This window comes from Solanum verrucosum, unplaced genomic scaffold (assembly GCF_900185275.1).
Source record: "Solanum verrucosum unplaced genomic scaffold, falcon-dt-bn FXZP01000103.1, whole genome shotgun sequence".
NCBI classification, from domain to species: domain Eukaryota; kingdom Viridiplantae; phylum Streptophyta; class Magnoliopsida; order Solanales; family Solanaceae; genus Solanum; species Solanum verrucosum.
The window spans coordinates 4,262,627-4,284,019 of record NW_026020048.1 but is presented as its reverse complement, the minus strand read 5'-3'; the positions used below and the strand labels follow the sequence as shown (position 1 = coordinate 4,284,019).

The window sequence follows — 21,393 nt, the reverse complement described above, 5'->3', positions numbered from 1 at the left end:
AATATATTTTTTTATAAGAATCATTGATTGAGGCACCACATCGTTCTTCAAACACCATCTCACTCATTGTCATTGGTTTATCCATTACCTAAGCATTTTGGTTTTATTTGCCAAAAACATTGACAACCAAATCGAACCTTAAAAAATTAAATCAAACTGATATATATATATATATATATATATATATATATATATATATATATATATATATACTAGTAAAAAAAACCCGGGCAGCTAACATTAATAAAGTTATATTGTTACTTTCTCCGTTCCATATTAGATGAGAATCTTACTAAAAATATTTTTTTCATATTATTTGAGCACTTATTAAATTAGGATAGAATTAATTAATTCTTTTCCATTTTATTCCTACAATTAATATGACCATTCCTATATTGTATGTGTATTTTTTGTAACTCATTTCAATGTGCATTGATATAAACAAAGGGCAAAATGGTGAAGTCTTCCAATGTATTAATGATTTCTTAATCATCGTGTAAAGTTGGAAGTGCCCATCTAATATGGGACGAAGGGAGTATAGTTTATGTATTGTTATAAAATTAGTAAAGATTGTTATAATATATTTTGCTCATAAGTGAGCTAATATAGAAACTTATTTGTCATTTGTCTTTTTAATTTCAATTTTAAATAGCAAATAAATGTAGCGATAAGATTGAGGGTAGAAATGAAGCATATCTTTCTAAATTTAAGTAAAAATAAACAGAGTAGAAGTAACATTAGGGTTATCGATAGGACGATTCATTCGGTTATTTTAAAAAAAATTATATCATTCAATTTTTCGGCTATTTTATAATGTATAACCAAAATTAAAATTTTAAAATCATTCCAATCATAATTTATGTGACACAAGCAGTACAAAAAATAGTCTTTTTTTTGTTCTCTTGTAGATATTTAAGTTATTATTTATTGTAAATTATAGTACTTTTTATTAAAGCTTTTAATAACATATGTTACTTTTTATGTTTGAGAGTTAAACCAACTATTTTTTATATGTCTTTTAATTCTATGTGTTTTATCCTTTTCCATTTTGAAAAACCAATACTCTCTCCATTTTATTTTATATGTCATTTATTTTTATAAATATATTGATTATTCCTTCTTTTTATTGAAACACATGTTGACTTGTAGTGAATACTTATTCTCTCTTCTTATATAGTAATATATATATATATATATATATATTCAGATGAAGTAGGTAAGACCAAAGCAAAGAGCAGATACAGAGAGTGATGGCAGAAGTCATAGGAGCACCAGCAGCTCAAGTTAAATCAATCTTTGTATATCCCATCAAATCATGCCGTGGAATTTCTGTTTCTCAAGCACCTATCACTTCTACTGGTATGCTCAATTTTTCCTTTAAATCTTGAAATTATTGTTTTTTTTTTCCTTTTTGGGTTTGTTTTACTGGTTATGGAGTGTAAAAGGGTGTCTTCTGGTAATTAAGATTGTGGGGTAAAGGAAAATAAGATAAAGTTGGTAGCTTTCCTCTTTTTGTGTTTTGGTTCATATGGAAGTGTCAAGATTTGAGAAGGTAGATTGCTATTGAAAACAGTTTTAAACTTTTTTGGAGAATAATTATCTCTTTTCCTTCCTATTTGGGAAAAGTTGGATTTCCTAGTTCCTACTCTCAATATGCAAAACCAAATCAAGATTTGAACTTGCTCATTTTTTCTCATTTCCAAAATGTCAAAATACAAAGTACTACTATTAGATATGAAATTTGGTATTCTTGTTAGAGGTTTGTTTTTTGGTCACCTTCTAGGATGGAGTACCTTGGGACAAATTTTATGTAGTATGGTTTAGTTTCATATTTGACTTTTTGAGTAAATAACAATTTCATTAACAAATTGTTAGTGGTGAGTTTTTACTTTTCTGTTCCTAAACTTGTTTCTTTCATTCATATTATCAGTTGAAAATTGATATCTTGTTGCACTTAAACAGGATTTCGATGGGATCGACAATGGTTAGTGGTGAATTCCAAAGGCAGGGCCTATACTCAAAGAGTTGAACCGAAGCTTGCTCTTGTCGAAGTGGCATTGCCAACTGAGGCCTTTTCTGAAGGCTGGGAACCAAATAATGACTCTTATCTAGGTAGTGTCATAGTTTTCAGTCGAAAATAAGGTCATAGTTTTTAATTATATTTTTTTACTATTGTATTATCTCATTGGTACAACCCTCAGGGGTTGGCCTGCTGGCAATTGACTTGAGCCTTGGGGTTTGCTCCCTTTCAAGGTCTCAAGTTCGAAACCCACTAGGTGCAAACAATTTCTGAGGGCCATCGGACTGGGTAAAACCTGAATTAACCGTGGTGCACTTGCGGGAAACTCCTTGCCGAGGGCCTGTGCACCCCCGGGATTAGTCGGGGCTCAAAGAGACTCGGACACCCGGTGCAAATAAAAATAAAATAAAATTATCTCATTGGTACAGTTTCTCTTTTTAGCTAAATGGTGCTGCAGCAAAACTGGTCATGTTTTTCTCCTAGCAATCTATTACTACTACTATAGTCGACAAGAAAGAGAGAGGATAATAAATGTTAAAAGATAGATCATTCAACTGAAAATGTTGATATGCTGAGCTAACAATCAGTGTTTGGTTCCCTGTGTGACTTAAGAATTTAAGATATAGGATAAATTGTAATATTGTTATTGTTTTTTTACTCCTTGTAGCATCTCCTTAATCATAGAAGCTTCCTGTCATACTTTTGATATCTCAAATTACTTTTTGGATGTAGTTATCAGAGCTCCCGGTATGGATCCACTGAACATTCCACTAAGTAACCCATCTGTAGTGTCGGATGGTGTCTCGGTCTGGGAGTGGTCTGGTTCTGCCTTGGACGAGGGAGCTGAGGCAGCTATGTGGTTCTCCACACATCTGGGGAAACCAAGTCGGCTAGTTCGCTTTAGTGAAGGTATAACTCATCCCATAGTTCTATCTAGATTTTCCTCATCTATATGTTACTCATATGAAATCACTGATGTTACAATATCCTTGTCTTAAATTTTCTCTGTATATCTCTTCCACCTTTTATGCTTAACTTCTCTACGTATTGTCCAGCTTTCAATACGTAGTTTAGAGAGCAACTCATGGCTCATGCTATCTCCTTTGCATCTTTTGCAATTTTTACTTGTTTTTTTGTGACGAGATTTGAGAAAATGGCTAGTTACATAAGTCTAGGACCTACCACCTTGCATACAGTCAATTTCTTATGTTGCTTCACAGCTTTCATGGTTATCAAGCAAATGCTAAATATTAATTTTGGGAGGGAGTACTTTTCTACCAGAAGCTAAATATCCTTAAGTTGTTAGGAAGGGTTAAGAAAGCTCTTCACGATCAGACAATCTTCTTTCCAAGAACTAGATTTTCATTTCATTAATTAGATAGATCTTTTTGGTCCCCATGTTTTGATCTCAGAACGTCATCCACTGAATTTGAACAATATCATTAAACAGTTGAATAAAGATGAATCAGGTATCGTTTTGTCCAAGTTTTTCACAATTTTGAAGCAATACTCGGCATTGAGTGGACCTATATTTTTACAATTTTTTTCATAGATTAGTGTATCGAAATAAGTTGCTTCCTGTTGACTCTTGTAGTTAAGGAAATGAGGGTTGTAGATCCTAATTATGCTCAAGGATACAATGTTATGTTTTCTGATGGATATCCATACCTCGTGCTATCCCAGGTTAGTAATATCATCATTTAAATTCAACATAAACATCCATAAAACAAGAGCTTAGGCTAGATTTTCTTGCTCCATGTTCTGCAGGGATCGTTGAATGCGTTAAATTCTCTTCTCAAGGAACCTGTTCCAGTAAATCGTTTTAGACCCAAGTATACTCTTGTCCCTCTTGTATAATTTGTTTATGATTGGTTGTTTACTTTCTTTCCTTTTCCTGTACAAACTGTTAGTACTTTAGATTAACTCAGTTAAATTTTTGACGTTATCTTCTTTCACAGTGTCCTTGTTGATGGATGTGAACCATTTGCTGAGGATTTGTGGAAGGAGATCCGGATCAATAAGTTGACATTTGAGGGTGTCAAGCTATGCTCTCGCTGTAAGGTAAGACCTCATGAACTTACTTTCTTACTAAACGACAGAGAATAACCTTTGCATACTGGAAGCTGTTTTTTCCACCTGTTTTTTCTTGTATAAAGTTCATGCAACATGATATTGAAGAGAAATTTAACATATCTGAGGGCCTTTTATAGCAACTCCATGCATAGTTTTGCTCTATAGTCGTGGGATAGACATGAATTCAGACCTATTATTCTAGCAACTTGTTTGGGCAAGATCAAAAGAGCGTAGTATGTTTCTCCTTCTTTAATTTTGTGATGAGTATCTTTGATTCAAGCTTTAACTAAGAGAACGGAGTTGATTATGAAAACATATTTTTTATTTTGTAGTACTTAACCTTCTTAATTAATCTGCATTTGAACGCTCATTATCAAGATAAACTCTTTATATTTGACCTTGATTCTGTTCTTTATATTAGGTACCTACCATAAATCAAGAAACAGCAATAGCAGGCTCTGAGCCAACAGAAACTCTCTTGCAATTCAGATCCGATAAGGCCTTGCGTCCGAATAAGAAACAACAAGGGAAGGTATGATCTATTAAATTGAGAAGTTCCATAACTAATTACCTAATAATCCCTAGATAAATCACAAGTACGATCTTTCATGTTATTTTGCAGGTATATTTTGGACAGAACATGGTTTGTTCCGATGCTCTTAGCCGTGGAAAAGGCAAGATAGTCAAGGTGGGGGATCCTGTTTATGTCCATAAGGCTGTTCCTTCTAGTGCTGAGGCTCCAGCTTGAACTCTAGTTGTTCTATCACTGTAATGTAAAATGTGCATCTGAATAAGGCGATCCCAAAAGATAAGAATACTAATGTAAGGAAAAATGGCCTTCCAGGCCACTGCTAAATATATCTAAATAAAAGGTTCGCCTGTATTTCTTTTCATCATTGTGAATTGCATCAAGCCTGGCTTAAAACTATGTAAATGTGAATACCAGCAAGCAGTGGTGGACCCAGAATTTTCATTCAGGGGTTCGAAAAATAAAAATATAAACGTGTAAATATGCCAACAAAACAAAATTTCAAGAAAGTAGTAGTACAAAGTTTATAGGTACAAAAAGTTAGTTTTGTTACAAGAAACCCGAAACTAACATGAGTGATTATAGTGAAACAAAAAGTTAGCCCTTTACAATATGTCAATCTAGAACTAGGATGCTAAGTAGAGCAAAATATGGTGCTAACTAGAACAAAAAAAATTAGCACTTCATAATGTCTCACTGTAGGACTAGAGTGCTAACTACAAACTCCAAAAAGAGGTCAGTGTTAATACTTCTCAAGCACGCTTACAATACTATTCGAGGTTTCATTGCTTGAAAAGACAAATAATATCATCCGTTGAAACATCATTAAACACATCCTTCTCCATAAAAGGAACCATGCAACCACTCAAGAAGTCATCATTCATTCTTTTGGGTTTAATATTTGACTTTTGAGTGTTGGGGAAGAACTAAGGAAGTGATTTAAGGATTTGGGAAGTGAAAAAGTTATTAGCCTTTAGGAATGGGAGTATGGGACCCTTGAATTCTTTTGGGTTTAACACCACACTTAATTTCGTAGGGAGCTGCCGCTGGGCTATCTCTTTCACCTTGTCATTGAGGGGTTCAAAATATATATATCCACATAAATCCAGAAAATTTACCTAATATATACAGTGTAATTTTTTATCGAGGGGGTTCGGGTGAACCCCCTGGACGACACGTGGCCGCCCCTGCCAGCAAGTATAACTCAAATCCAAGGAAGTTGAGGTTGGCTATGTGAATCCTCATTGTTCATGTTATTCCATTTAGGCTCTATCTTATCCGGTATTACATAAAAACAAATAAAATTTGACAAAAAGAGGGAAATGAAGTTTCTTTAGCATTTGGAAAGTATATTGAGCACTGGAAAACAGCAAAACCATTAAGGTCTAATATATATCATCACCTATACTTGTTTTCCTTGACAACATATTCAAATCTGGATCCAAAACTATTGCCAAATAAGCACATTTTGAAATTATAAGTATATTTGATTCAATGAAGGATAATAGTTTTAACACTTGAACAGCGCTTCATCTTTTTTGGAAGTTAAGACGTTTGACTGATGCTGCATAGATGGCAAAAAAGAGAAAGCAAAATCCAGTAAGCATAACAGCAGACCACCAAATCATCCCAGGACCAAATCCAAGTCTGACTTCCAAATAGTCTTTTACTGTTCCGTCAAATCCAGGTCCTGTAATCCTTGTTTCCACATCACCAAGTTGAGAGCTAATGATGCCACGGACTGTCCATGCAACTGGGTTGATGTAGTAGAACCATATCCACCATCCCGGGATACTCTAAATGACACAAGGAAAATGGCATGCATGAAGACTAATTCATAAAAGGCTGTCTAGGGCAACTTGATGAGCAATTAGTTATAAAGGAGCCACAACAGTGAGATGCAGCAGAAATCATGAAATAGAGTCCAACTTCCAGTTTTTGCAGATTTCATAACACTATACATTTAGTGTTCCACAAGGAAATTGTTCGTGTTTTGGTTGACCACCTCAAAATGTTATCTCAAGCAATCTAGTTCAACAAACACGACAATTGCAATTTTGACTAGTGATAAGGGAAGTAAGAATACTTACAGGTTTTGGAACTAGAAAACCAGACATGAGGTTCCACAATGAAGTGATAGCTGATAAAATGATGGCCGCCAAATGTTGAGTTGGTGTAAGACCAACAATCATCATACCAGAAAAGGTGAAATACATGAATGTAAGAAACATGAATAGTATGTAGAGGAAAAATTTGCCTGCAAGATATCCAAACAATACATAAGTGAGTCAATGACCCCACCAACTCCAAAAGCAAGGAATACAATAGCTGTTACAGGTGCAGTTCATGGAAAAGGGTCATGATAGTGCAATCAATTTATGAATAAAACTCAAAACCCGCAACACCAGAAAACTATGAATTGAAGTAAAGGATGTAAATACACCAGCAGAGAATCTTATAGCCAATGATATATTTTCAAATAATTTTAGAGACAGTTTGCTCAGCAGGCCTTTCTATTTTAGATAATTTCTTGTAGTAATACTAAAATTAACATATGTTGTTTACTATTTGTCATGTTTGGCAAGTGAAATATGGTCATATGAGAGAGGACGCCTTGCTGTTTATTTGTAATGGAGAAGAGTATTTCTTTCATAACCACAAAGTTCCATATCAAGTAGGCTATGACGGGTACTGTTTTATGTTCCTAATTTTCATCTAAATCACTTATTGGTTCTTAAGCCTAACCCTGCTACCCCATGAAGAAATAGTTTGTTTTGACATTCATGTTGCACAACAATTTTCCGCAATTTAGCAGATGCATGACAGCATATAATTGATCATAAAGAACCATGAACTGTGAAATTTATCATACCTGCTTCCCTTCCAAAGTTGATCATGAAATATGTAATGATTCCGTAAATGATGGTCTGGATCATGACATATGGAATCTCAATAAGACCCTGATAGACCAAAAAAAAGAAAAAGTTCATCAGAAGTCATCAATACATATAATCAGATCCTTTTGACAATCAAGAAATTCATACAACTATAGTTTTTTACAAGTAAACGTAATTTTGTCTGTGAATATGCCAACCTGAGCTGCTGCATATGGTAGCGAGGAATACATTCCTGCAGCTTTTTCCCTATAGAAAACAGTTCTTTCAATGGAAACAACTGGCTGTACAGAAGAAGCATTATTGACCCCCAGAAACAAGACCGAAGCATAAAGAGCCGCCATTACCACAAACAAATTTTGAGTTGAGTCCCTGTCAAATCATTTCAAGCATAATAATTTAACGGTTTGGGGCTTTGAGCAATCATTAAGGAGTTTTATATCAGCCAAAAACAATTATCAAGATCCATAGCCATTAGCCAATTACCCTAAATTTAGAAGGCAGAAATAAAGGGAAGAAACATGAAGAAGCCAGCTGAAGCTCTACTAATTTATTTTCTTTAAAGTGAAAAGATACCTGCTTAAACAGTAGGACTCATTTCACAAGCCATCTAATCTGTATACTGCATTACTGCTGTATTCTCTAATTATTAATAAAAGCCACCAAGCAATTTGGTTCAAGGTGCTTATTCTCTATCTTTTTTCATGAAGCAGAAGTTTTTCAAGGTTACTCTTGACCGAATCTAACTCCATTTTCTTATCATCAGACCAGCCTATCCAGCAGAACATCTGAATTCCATTTCTTGCTGATGTATCCATCTTTAGGACAATATAGCTATAAAGATGCACGTCTTAGTGGGTAGAAGATTTTTCTAGTGCATAGTGTGTACATTCTTCTACAAACAAAAAAAAAAACCAGTATAGTTCAATCCAATGATTCCATTTAGCAGTCCTCTTGTTTAACCACAACCACCATTACTCAACGATGGATTTGAATTATAAAGATTTTGAAGTTTGCTAGCTTCAAAATAAGCTGTGCAGTTTTAAACCATAGATCAATGCATAAAACAATGCTTAAAATAAGACCAGAAAGTTATACCAGAAGAATTTTTTTATAATGTCCTTAATATTTGTTTCTAGCTTTTTTTGACAAAGCCATCTCCTTATGTCCAAATACAACGCTAATGTACTCTGCGCTTAATACGTTGTGCTCTACTATTGAATTGTTACAATGTGAATAATTTCTAGTTTAATCCTTCCCTTCAGCAAGTTATTTGAATCACCTATGCATTCTTACCATTTTCAAGAAGTTTTTCCCTATTATTAAGAAACAGCAGGCCCATCTTTCCTTCTGTCTTTTCCTACTATAAAATATATACCTGAGGCATGGTATAAAGCTGTATACTTTTCATTAAATAGAGAAATGACAAGTGAATTTCATCCAGAGAAACTAGAACAACCATCCAGTAGTTGGCTATGGATATCTCATAAAGGATATTTACCTTTTTGAACCAACATCCCAAAATACGGAACCAAGAATCAATGCACACATTGTTGTGAAGAACAACCTCATGAAATTATATGACGGATTTCTCCAGTATACAAGATTTTGCTTCCACAGGCAGATCTTAAACTGAGACACTGCACCTTGACTATATTTGGAAGTGAAGCCCATAGGTTCTGAGTTTTCAGGTGGGACGCTCAGACGCTTAATTAAGGCGTCAACTTGCCTATGTTGAAAAAATAGAACATAAACACAAGATTGTCAAAAGGAAAAAGAAAATAAGACAAATAAAATAATAAATTTCAGGAATTGAAACAAGTCCGCTAAGATCACCTGTACTGTTCAGAATTTCTGTATATTGTTGCAAAATCTTCTCCAAGTTTCGCTTCAGCAGCTGATGTACTTATCTCAAGCATCCAGGTTGCAGGATTATAACCGCTAGGAATTGGGGGTATACCGTGAATACCCTGCAAAATATGACCAGAAAGCAGTGCTGAGCAGATGAATCATCTCAATATGGAGATTGCAGTTAACAAAATTCACATTCTGGTCAATTTTAAGGGATTGCATTCTACACATTATGAAAATTGTATACCTCGAAATAGTAGAAACACCTACATTGAAACAGCTAGCGGACAGCCAAGTACATACCTGAAAATAGTTAATCATAATTTGTGTCTTCTCCCCAAGCTTTCCTCCGTATATCACTTGTCCCCCGCGTTTCATTAGAAGAAGCTAAAAATTGTAGCATCACATTAGCATAACACATGCTTTTTATCTATTTGAGAAAAACTGTGGTATCTTACCTCGTCAAATGCTTCAAAAATTTCAATACTTGGCTGGTGAATTGTGCAGACCACTGTTCGTCCAGTATCTACCGTATTACGAACAGTTCTCATTACAATGGCTGCAGCTCGTGCATCAAGCCCAGACGTAGGTTCATCCATAAAAATTATGGATGGGTTTGCCACAAGTTCTACTGCAATTGTCAAACGTTTTCTTTGTTCGGTTGATAAGCCAGAACGGCCAGGCAAGCCAACCAAAGCATGCCTTAGAGAGTCAAGTTCCACTAACTCTATTAGTTCTTCAACAAACTCCTGAAAAATAAGAAAGTCAAAGGGGTACTGAGTTTTAACCAAATAGATCAATCACAATACTATGAAATTAAATAATATGAACATAAAAATGAAGAAACCAAAAGGCATGGGCTCTACTAACCTGTCTTTGTTTTTCATTCACGTTTTTGGGGAGCCGGAGATAAGAAGAAAACCACAAGGATTCAAAAACTGTCACTTGAGGAGAATGTATATCATTCTGTTCAACATATCCTGAAATTCTTGCAAATGTCTCTTGTATTTTAGGGTAGCCTGATATCCTAATATCACCCTCTATATGTCCAGAAGTTTTCCTACCAGCTAGGCAATCCATCAATGTGGTTTTGCCCGCTCCACTTGAACCAACCAATGCAGTTAGAACGCCAGGTGAGAATACTCCACTTACATTTGACAGTAGCTGCAACTTTTTATCAGGTATTCCTTCTGAACTCATTTCCTGAGAAAAGGATATATGTTTCCAGCTTGAAATACGATTCATCATTCAAAAATAAACGAAATTATCCCTAATGGATACCTTTGGCATGTCAACAAAGTAGTTGACATTATGGAAAGTCATCGTTAGTGGTTGGAAAGGGAAGATTATTCCTTTCGTTGTACTCACCCCCTGGCCAGGTCCTACACAAAAGATTATGATAAATAGATCATCGATACACAAGCCAAAAATCTAACAGAGAAAATTGTTTACCATCACTAACTGAATTTACACCACTGGAATCAGCTGGGATAATTGCCTGCAATTTTCTTAGTGCTGCAGGAGTAAACCGAAAAATATGAGTCCAGTAGATATTGGAATCAATATGATGACAACTCTTATCTCTGTTACAGGAGCTTTTAACTTACGGTTGAGGAAAGACAAGGCTACAGTCAGAATAACGTTGAAAAGCAAAGCATAGAGCAATAGAACTCCTACTCCAAGCCAGTACCAGTAACCAGATGTTGGTATACTATGGGATTGCAGAACAGCGTAACCAAGGGTAACATTTCCACTTGTTGTCTTCTACAAAAAGTAAATTTAAATTTATATAAAGACAGCTACTTATTCTCTATATATAGCTATCCAGGTTTTGTATGGTAGAGAAGTCACACCTCCATCCATCTTGTGGCAGTAAATTCATTAACTGAAATAGCTCGCTGTCCGTAGGACAATGGTGACACCCAAAAGGCCCATACCCACCATGGCTTGATCATTTCTGTAAAAATGGAACCTCTTTCAATAAAATGACATTCTGTTAATAATGAAGAGAGCTATAAACTTACCTTTTGGCAAGATAAAACCACCCAGTGAAAATGTGATTAGCAGAGCAGCTGATCCATATGTATTTGCGATAATTATATCTCGTGAAATAGAAGCTATGGATCTAAAGAGACCCATCCCCATTTGGTGTACTGAAAATAGTAAAAACATGTAACGGAAAAATCTGCGAAAAAGATGAAGGCGGTGTAAGCAGAATATAACCAATAAAATATGTATGTGTGATGTCAACAGAACACTGTATGTACCTCCCAGCACCAGGTGCAAAACCTACAGTCCAATATACAACACAAGACCATACAACAGCTTCAATTATGGAGTAAGGTAACTGCAGAATCCAACTACTGAAGGACCACGCCCACGCAGGATAGAAGAAATTATCTCTTTGCTTATAGAATACTGGGAGGCGAAATATTAAGAGAGGGAGTTCTGATCTACCGTTGAACATGATATGCACCAAGCCAAAAAATAAGCAAGAAAGATACAAGTTCCCATTCACCAGATCAGTGGGATGTAACCGCGTTCTTAGAAACAGCGTGCATGTTACAAATCCCATAAATGCAACCTGTAATATAAATGAGAGAGGTTCCACACACATGAGTTATAGGACTATAGGAGATGGGAAAACTTGTATCTAAGGTAAAAAAAAGGGTCAAGTAAACTGAGACAGGCAGAAGATATTAGTAGGTGAAGTAGTTTGGGATAAAGAAAACAAACTACATTAGAATACCTGACATGTTTTGAAGATGTATAGAAAACTATTCCTACTCATTAGAAGCATTTCTCTTGAAAAACAACTCTTAAGGAGCTCCAATCTGGATTCAGCAAACTTTGTCTTAGATAAAGCCAAATGATGGCTCTTGGATCTATCGTATGGAACCGAAAGAGATGACTTTAGATCCTGAAAATATCCGGAATTTCTAAAAGCTTCAGCAATTTCCTCAGCGGGAATGAACTCATATGGTCTGGAAGTATCAGCCCAGTATTGTGCCTGATCTTTTCTGGAGGTAACCTACAAAGACATTAATTAAGTACCAAGTCCAGTTCTGGGATATACAGTACCATAATGGAAGTACCTCTTGAAGAAAATCAGCAACGCCCTTACGAGATGGCAATTGAAATCCTAATGACTCAAAAAATGGAATAACATCTGCTCGAGGTCCATGGTATACAACATATCCATCAGATAGTAACACCAGATCATCAAATAACTCAAAAGTCTCTGATGCAGGTTGAAGAAGAGCCATCATCACAGTTCCTTCCATTAAATTAACAAAATTTCTTATGCATTTGACTATTTGGAAAGTTGTAGAACTGTCAAGTCCAGTAGAAATTTCATCCATGAATAGTGTTTTCCTGGGTCCAACAATCATTTCTCCTGCAGATAGAAATATTAGCATGCAAATCTAGAATTTAAATTCCACAAAGCATGTCACTTCCCCCATCACAACAAATTCCAAAAAGAAGATATTTTAAGGAAAATCCCCAAACTATTAATTCGATCAAATGCAACTCAAGCATAGTAGAGTGTGTTTTTGTGATTGTTTCTGGGTTGTTTTGGTGTGTGTGTGTGTGAGAGAGAGAGAGAGAGAGAGAGAGAGAGAGAAATACATGCATACACACACAAAATATATATAAAGAGAGAGAGAGAGAGACCTGTTGTAACTCTCTTCCTTTGTCCACCTGAAATTCCTCTCATCATGTCATTACCAACTATTGTATCTGAACATATATCAAGACCAAGAACTTTCATGACATATTCTGTGGACACATTGTGCTTTGTACCACCAACAGAAGATGCCTGAATGGTTTCATTTATTTCATCAAAAGTCAACATGAAAGCAACCAAAAAAAAAAAGGGTCATGATTTGTCATTTTTGAGTGCATTAAAAAGTAAGGATGATCATAATCAAACCTTCATATACGCATCTATCTCAAACTTTGGGCGTATCTTTCTTTCCTTCTCTAAATGATCAAGGTCTTTCATATAGTCTGCAGAAGAAATATATATATATATATATATATATAACGGGCAAAGATCAGGAAAGAAAACCTGCTATGTCTGATAAACCTTGACTGGTTTAAATAAGAGGCAACAAACAATTTGCACTTGCAATCTTCAGGAAAATTTATTCTCCAGTGTTTCAGGAAGAGACAACCTATGGCTCTTGATGAAAGACATCATTCTTGTTAACAAAAATGTCAAAACTTTTTTCTAATCAATTTAAACTTAATTCGGTGGCAATTTGAAATTAGTTTTAGTTGCAACAGTTGGTTTTCAATTTTAATGATTTGTTTGGGATCTGGAATGAATTGCATTCGACAGCACCAAATTGATCAAGTTGCCACCATTTGTTCATTTGTCAGATGTGAAAATGGAATGAAAGTGAGAACTGAGCCAGTGGAGATGCACAAGTATGTTGCATAGATTACTTAATAAGGACCGGAAAAAAGCTTATTCATGGAAAACTCCCTCGCAAGAAGTAAAGACAACCACCATAGACTAAATGTTAAGTAAAGGCATACTGAGGGTATAGAATTATGCAGCACACCGGAGTAGCTTAGAAGAAGGTTCGTACATAGTTTCAGAGAGCTTGAGCTATCATAATGGTTAAGTTCAAATGTAGTTTGGAACTGATTCGTATCAAGAATTGCTACGTCCATTATGTTAACTGTATTAGTAGCAGGGAGCACATGGTTACTATAATTGAAGTAAAGAATTAAATGCAGAGTATGAGGTTATTACATGGTTCAACCAGCTACATTATGTGTATGGCATAGAAAAGGCTTTGAAAACAAGTAAATGATAAACGGTTGTGCAAATTGATAAGTATACTTGAGAAAAGTTTGTAGAAAAATCATTTTATTTAAAAATAGAGATCCATTAAGGAGTAGAAGAGAAGTTAAGACAAATTACCTCCAAAACTATGACTTGCACCTTGGCATCTCGCTGCGAAATCTAAAGTTTCTCTTACAGTTAGCTCTGCAATATGATTGTCTATTTGACTTATGTAAGCACAAGTTCTTTGCACACAAAACTCATCCTCTTTATGTCCATTATACGTAATATTGCCAGTTCGCTGAAACCAAATAAAGTCGTGTTATTTTTCTAAATTTTTCACTCCAAACGTGAAAAAAGATATTTCAAGTTCGGAAAAGTTGGTTCAAAACTGGTCTGAACCTGTTTTTTCGAGCAAAAAAAGTTATCTCACAAAACTTAAAATACTTTTTCAAGTGAAATGCATGTCCAAACTCTATAAATACCCTTTTTCAACTTAATTCCAAATACTACTCTCTTTTTTTAAATATACTCAATTCATGTCCAACGCCTACCAAATCTCCGGTCCCTTCAGCCCAAAACGCAGCGTTTCATTAATATTTACTCGAGATGCAGTGCATATTGAGATAAACCTTATCTACTAATCGATCACTTCATTTAAAGTAGTGATCTTCAATTAATGTATAATATGTATATGAGTGTATATGCTTTTATACAACTCAACTTAAGTTAAGGAACAATTAAGTTAATACTATTGGATTATATAACGAGCGAGTAATTAATGCACGTATACTGACCTTCAGTCCATTGTCAAGCTTTCCAGAAAGAGCTAAAAGCAATGTGGATTTACCAGAACCTGGAGGTCCTAGTAGCAGAGTCATCCTATTCATATTGATAGCAATACAAACAAAGATTATTTAATAGGATCCAATGTTTTGTTACAATCAACAATAATTTAAAATTACTGGCAACCAAACAATGTAAATTCACAACAACGAAAAAGAAAAGAAGAAGACAAGATCAATTCGAAGTGGCTCTGGTTTGTTTGTAAAATGTGGTTCGGGAAACTATATATGGAGCAATTCGGCATATATTGATGATTTTCTTAGGTATTCTTAATAAACCAATGCTTGCAACAAGCTGCAAAGCCCTGTTAAATACATTCAACATTTTGTAAATTACTTTATGAACCCGACACATGAATGTGGTCCGTGGTCAGGTAAACCATATCATATATAAAAGGTAGTATGTACCAATCTTAGTGCTGGTCGTGTAGTATGAATGACTATGCAACGTAACATACATGTGATGTAAGAACAAAAAGATTACCTTCCAGGTTTTACAATGCCAGTAACATTGTTCAAAATTGTAAGGGGATGTCTCCTTGGTTTGAATATCCTTAATCCAGCTAATATATTCTGTATTCATGAAATTGACACAGAAGAATGAGGATATATATATATCAAACGCGATGGATCAACAATAACATATCATAAAGGTGGAAACAATCATCAAATTAAACTAAATGGTTAGCATTACGTACCTCGATTACATCATAACCAAAATTTAATAATGTAGGCAATGCTCTTGAACCTACTTTCACATTTGTTGATATGGTTAAATTTTCATATCGCACTTCAACTTTAGGAATCTCCAATCCCACCCTTCATTTTTTAAAAGACAAATTTTCTTATTAGTTGGCCAAAACCATTAACGATAAACCTGTATATATTTCACATTGTGGATCGAGGGTCAATTGAAAATAGTCTGTAGTACCTATCAAAGCGTTGTTTGATGGAATAGAGGAGCTTGTAATTATCTTGTTCTGAAGTAGCAAGTGCATTGTTGACAAGAAGTTGTCGAGTGAGTCGATCAAGCTTTGTGACATCGACCGTATCCGTGCGTTTTAACAACGCGAAGTTTGTACGCTTCTCCGATGGCAACTTCTCTAAAGCTGCCCACATTAACTCATCTTCGTCTGAATCTGCATTAGATTGCCGCCCAAAATTACTATACGATTCGAAATAATCACTCCCATTTGAAGATCCCATTCAAAAAACCATACGAATTCTATCTGTTTCTTGTTCCCGAAGGAATTTCTGTGTGATAGTACTATCTAGCTCTCTCTATATATATATACAAACACAGCTAAGACTTACTAAATCTTAAGAAAGAATTTGGTCAGTTATAAGTCACTGATGATGAAAATGGGATTCACCTGTTAAGAGCATTTTCCGTCCATCTTTTTTAAAATAGTTGTTTCGCATTAGTTTAATACTTTACTAAATTAAGAAAGTATTAATTAGTATGTTTTTTCTAAAAGTGATCAACTAATAAGTATCTGATAGAGAGAGTAATTTCTTATTAATGCTTTGATTAGTTTCAAACGCTACATTGACTTGTAATAAGTAGAGTTAAATTAAGGGGTGTGCAAAAATTGAATGGACTAATGTTAATGATTTTATAAGAAAAATATATATTAGGTTATCGGTTTTTAGTATTGGGTTTATTGATAAGACGATAGTTTTTTACCACTTTACCCTTCATAATATTAAATATTAATAATTTAACATAACTAAACATTATATAAGTATTCTACGCGACAATCTTCATTACTTCTACTTCACATCCGAAATTTTAATGTTTTGGTTGTAACATGTAATTGTATCTTTCATACAACATCTACTCTTATTGATGTAATTTCTCATTATATTTCTTGTTCACTATATCAAAGCATTTACAGTTGATTTGTTTGTTTTATTGAATCGTGTCAAATTGTTAAAGAAGTGAAAAGTAGTATATTTATTTTATAATCATTTTCTTATTGAGTAAATCGAAATCCGAATCATTAATGACCAGAAACCTATAAATCAAAAATCGATAAAGAAGATTGTTTTGGTTTGTTATTGATTTAACGTATTTAAAAATAAAAAATCAATAAATCAAATTGATAATACTTAAAACCAAACCAAATCGATCGATGCACATGAAAAAATACTACCTCCATTCACCTTTACTTCCCAATTGGAATTTTGTGTGATACTTTAAAAAAATGATGATTAGTATTAATATCTTACGATACTATGCACTTTGATTAAAAGTGAAAATATATTTTTAAAATATAAAACGAATAAAAGTGAACAAAGTAATATTATCGATTGTTTTACTTATATTGCAAAAGTTGATTTCCTTTATAGGGGCCTATCTAAAGAGGGTAGCGTGGGATTAATCAAACTCTCTCGACAAATAATTAGATGATATATATATACAGTATTTTTTTTTAATTTTTATTTATATATTTTGAACATATATAAGATTAAAAGTGTCTGATTCAAAATTCACCTTTAGATTTGAATTCAGGTCTTAAACACTATATTTTTATTTTTTCAATTCCTTAATGAAAAATCTAGATTCGTCCTTGCATAAAATGAGTGTTTTATTTCACAATAAGTTTTGATGTAAATGCGATAACATCAAATTTCAGTGGATACCAATGAATTTAAACTTTTAACCAGAAAACTTAAGTTCCTCTTATTTCGAAAACATGTTTGCACTTCAATCATGTATTTAAATACATTCAATTAAATTTTTCTTACCATAAAATGCTTAAAGTAATAAGTTTTATACATACAACTGTAGTGTACTATTTTCCTTGCAAAACAAAGGATACATGTTAAAATGAATTTTTTTTAAAAATGTTAAACAAATAAATCAATATTATGATCATTCTTCGCATCGATAATTTGGTAAAACTATTTTACTTATTTAATTTTTTACCAAATATTTAGTTCATATTTGTGAGATTATTGCATATATAATATCACATCTATAAAAAATAATTAGATTCTTTAATTACATCCGTACCAAAAAAAAAAACCCATAATATTGATGGTAAAGAATAACAAATTAATAAAAGTATATAAATTTAGCATAAATAATTTACCTTGACAAATGACAACTAAAAAAATGTGATGTGTATGATTTATATAATCTTTTTATCTATTATAAAAATAAAAATCATGCATGATATAAATAAATTATTATAAAGACATATCCGCGCTAATGATTCAATAGAGAGAAAAAATAGAATCAATAGAGAGACCCCACCCCCCACAATCCCCCACCCCACCCTTCCAGTTTTCTGCCCTACTCCCGCTACCCTCCTCGTGGTTTTCTTCTTCATTGTCAGCGTCTCACAGAGACCTTCTTCATTTTCTTGAACCTTCGCTAAAGATTCTTGAATTTAAAGTTTAAACCCAACATATATGATCATAATCAGAAGTTTTTGTTTTTCTTCATGAGAATCTGAGTTGAAAAGGCATGCTCTTTTTCTCCCTCCCTACCAAACAGTTCACCTCAAAGCTAATCCCATGTAAGTCTTTCTCTAACTTCACCATTAACCATTTATTCTCAGCTCTTTCGAACCCTTCTCATACTGACAAAGAACCTGAAATAGACTATGCAATTTCTACTTTGAAAACTGAAATGGGACTACCCAAATTGAGTTCTTGTGGAACTGAAATGGAAATATCCATATCTGATAACTCAATGAAAATTTCCCCAATACCCAACTTTAATTCTTGTGGAACTGAAGTAGAAGAACCCCTTTCTGATAATTCATTTAAAGTTACCCTAAAACCCAACTTGGGTTCTTGTAAAAATGAAGTGGAAGTACCAATTTCAGATAAGTTATTTAAAGAGGCTCCAAAGTTGGGTTCTTTCAAATTGGGTGATTCTACATTCTATTCTCTTATTGAGAAGTATGCCAATTCCGGGGACTTTACGTCTTTGGAGAAGGTTTTTGATAGAATGAAGTGTGAAAAAAGAGTCTTTATTGAGAAGAGTTTTATCTTAGTGTTTAGAGCTTATGGAAAAGCCTGTTTGCCTGAAAAAGCTGTTGAATTGTTTGAAAGAATGGTGGATGAGTTTCAATGTAAACGAACTGTGAAGTCGTTTAATTCTGTTCTTAATGTGATAGTTCAGACAGGATTATATCGTCGTGCTTTAGATTTTTATGCTGATGTTGTGAATAATAGGAATGTTATGCCAAATGTGCTTTCTTTTAATTTAGTTATTAAGACAATGTGTAAGCTTCGGATGGTCGATAGAGCTATGGAGGTGTTTAGAGAAATGCCTACTTGGAAATGTGAGCCGGATGTTTATACATACTGCAGTTTGATGGATGGGTTGTGCAAGGATGACCGGATTGATGAAGCAGTTATTCTTTTGGATGAAATGCAGGTAGAGGGATGTCTTCCTGTTCCAGTGACATTTAATGTGTTGATTAATGGGCTTTGTCGGAAAGGTGACTTGGCTCGAGCTGCAAAGCTTGTGGATAACATGTTTCTTAAAGGGTGTGTTCCAAATGAAGTGACTTATAACACACTTATACACGGTTTGTGCCTGAAAGGTAAATTGGAGAAAGCAGTTAGTTTATTGGATAGAATGGTGTCAAATAAGTATATACCAACTGATATAACCTATGGAACGATTATCAATGGGTTTGTTAAGCAAAGAAGAGCCACAGATGGTGTGCAGATCTTGTTGGCAATGCAGGAGAAAGGGCATCTGGCAAATGAATATGTCTACTCAGCACTGGTTAGTGGGTTGTTCAAGGAGGGCAAACCTGAAGAGGCGTTAAAAATATGGAAGGAAATGATAGAAAAGGGAGTGAAGCCTAATACAGTTGCTTATTCTGCTTTTATAGATGGCTTGTGTCGAGAAGGCAGACCTGACGAAGCTAAGGAGATCCTTTCTGAGATGAATAAAATGGGTTGCACTCCCAATGCTTATACTTACTGCTCTCTGATGAAAGGTTATTTTAAAACCGGTGACAGCAACAAGGCTATACTTTTGTGGAAAGACATGGCAACCAGTGGTATCACATGCAATGAAATCTGCTACAGTGTACTTATCCATGGCCTGTGTCAAGATGGGAAGCTCAAAGAGGCTATGATGGTGTGGAAGCACATGTTAGGCAAAGGATTGGTCCCTGATGTCGTGGCTTATAGTTCAATGATTCATGGCCTTTGCAATGCTGGTTCTGTGGACCAGGGATTGAGACTCTTCAATGAGATGCAATGTAGAGGATCTAATTCTCAGCCTGACGTAATAGCATATAACATAATTATTAATGCTTTATGCAAGGTGGACAGAATTTCTCTAGCAATTGATCTTTTGAATACCATGTTGGATCGAGGTTGTGATCCTGACACAATTACATGTAATATTTTCTTGAAAACCTTAAATGACAAAGCAAATCCATCCCAAGATGGGGAAGACTTTCTGGATAAGCTGGTGCTACAACTGTACAGGCGGCAGAGAATCGTAGGAGCTTCAAGAATTATAGAAGTGATGCTTCAAAAAATTCTTTATCCCAAGTCGTCCACTTGGGAAATGATTATTCGAGAACTTTGCAAACCAAAGAAGGTTCAAGGAGCTATTAACAAGTGTTGGAGTGACCTTTTCATCTGATATTAGAGGTTAGTTTTTTTTTTTTTTTTTTTTTGGTTGCAAAAATGCAATATCCTGAACCTTTGTTTCCCGTGGGCATATTGCTCCTAAGGGACTAAAGAGGACATGGACGTGAGATTCTTTCAGAAGATCCATTCTGTACATTTCAGAATTTGGATCCTTGTGCTTGATACATCAAACAATTACACAATGACAGGATGACTGCTATTACCGAACAGACACTTGCATCCATAATTTAACGTTCTGTTTTCTGTTTGTTTGAATGCATGTCTGTTGCACATGTATCTAACAGAAAATGACATATTTTATCGATTATTATATAAACCTCTTGAATGGATACAGAAACCTCTCAATTATGATTATCTAGCATTGTTAAGTCATTAGGATATTAAAGAGCAAGATGTATCCCCTGTAGTTTCCTGTGACAATTTTTTGAACTTTGCTAGCTCCCTGGTCTTAGCATAGCCTATTATGTAATGGAGCTAACATCCTGTAGTTGTAATCTTACATATTGTACTCTCTTGCATCTTCTTGATGCCATTAATGAAACTACTAACTTCATCAAAAGGATATTAAAAGAAAGCTTCCATGTCATTGAATATTTTCTTCTTCACTTTCTTATCGATCTGTTAGATTTGAAATCTAAAAGTTCTAATCAACAAAATTGTTACGCGCCAGTTTTGAATATTGATGATACTTCAATACCTCCAGCCATGCATGATCATTTTGAAACGGTTTTAGAGTCTAAAAAGAG

General features: G+C 34.4%; 3 protein-coding genes across 3 annotated transcripts; 2 read left to right on the top strand and 1 right to left on the bottom strand.

Moving 5' to 3' along the window:
• The first annotated feature begins 1,234 nt into the window (after positions 1-1,234).
• On the top strand, positions 1,235-5,043 carry LOC125822307 (uncharacterized). The gene is made up of 8 exons (XM_049501702.1): positions 1,235-1,359; positions 1,963-2,112; positions 2,753-2,929; positions 3,615-3,703; positions 3,788-3,852; positions 3,979-4,081; positions 4,515-4,625; positions 4,716-5,043. The coding sequence occupies exons 1-8, from the start codon at positions 1,251-1,253 to the stop codon at positions 4,839-4,841; spliced, it is 930 nt and encodes a 309-aa protein (XP_049357659.1). The 5' UTR covers positions 1,235-1,250; the 3' UTR covers positions 4,842-5,043.
• Positions 5,044-6,151: 1,108 nt separating this feature from the next.
• LOC125822312 (ABC transporter G family member 31-like) lies at positions 6,152-16,216 on the bottom strand. The gene is made up of 24 exons (XM_049501708.1): positions 15,942-16,216; positions 15,709-15,829; positions 15,495-15,583; positions 14,963-15,047; positions 14,304-14,466; positions 13,302-13,378; positions 13,043-13,187; positions 12,463-12,764; positions 12,117-12,398; positions 11,635-11,951; positions 11,392-11,552; positions 11,221-11,324; positions 10,975-11,131; positions 10,820-10,882; positions 10,649-10,749; positions 10,238-10,570; positions 9,826-10,116; positions 9,671-9,754; positions 9,353-9,486; positions 9,018-9,245; positions 7,717-7,888; positions 7,495-7,582; positions 6,713-6,879; positions 6,152-6,418 (listed from the first exon to the last, which is right to left on the bottom strand). Exons 1-24 carry the CDS (start codon positions 16,214-16,216, stop codon positions 6,152-6,154), a joined length of 4,206 nt encoding a protein of 1,401 aa, XP_049357665.1.
• A 2,140-nt stretch (positions 16,217-18,356) lies between these two features.
• Positions 18,357-20,950, top strand: LOC125822301 (pentatricopeptide repeat-containing protein At4g20090). The gene has a single exon (XM_049501691.1). It carries the CDS (start codon positions 18,486-18,488, stop codon positions 20,637-20,639), a length of 2,154 nt encoding a protein of 717 aa, XP_049357648.1. The 5' UTR covers positions 18,357-18,485; the 3' UTR covers positions 20,640-20,950.
• The last annotated feature ends 443 nt before the right edge of the window (positions 20,951-21,393 follow it).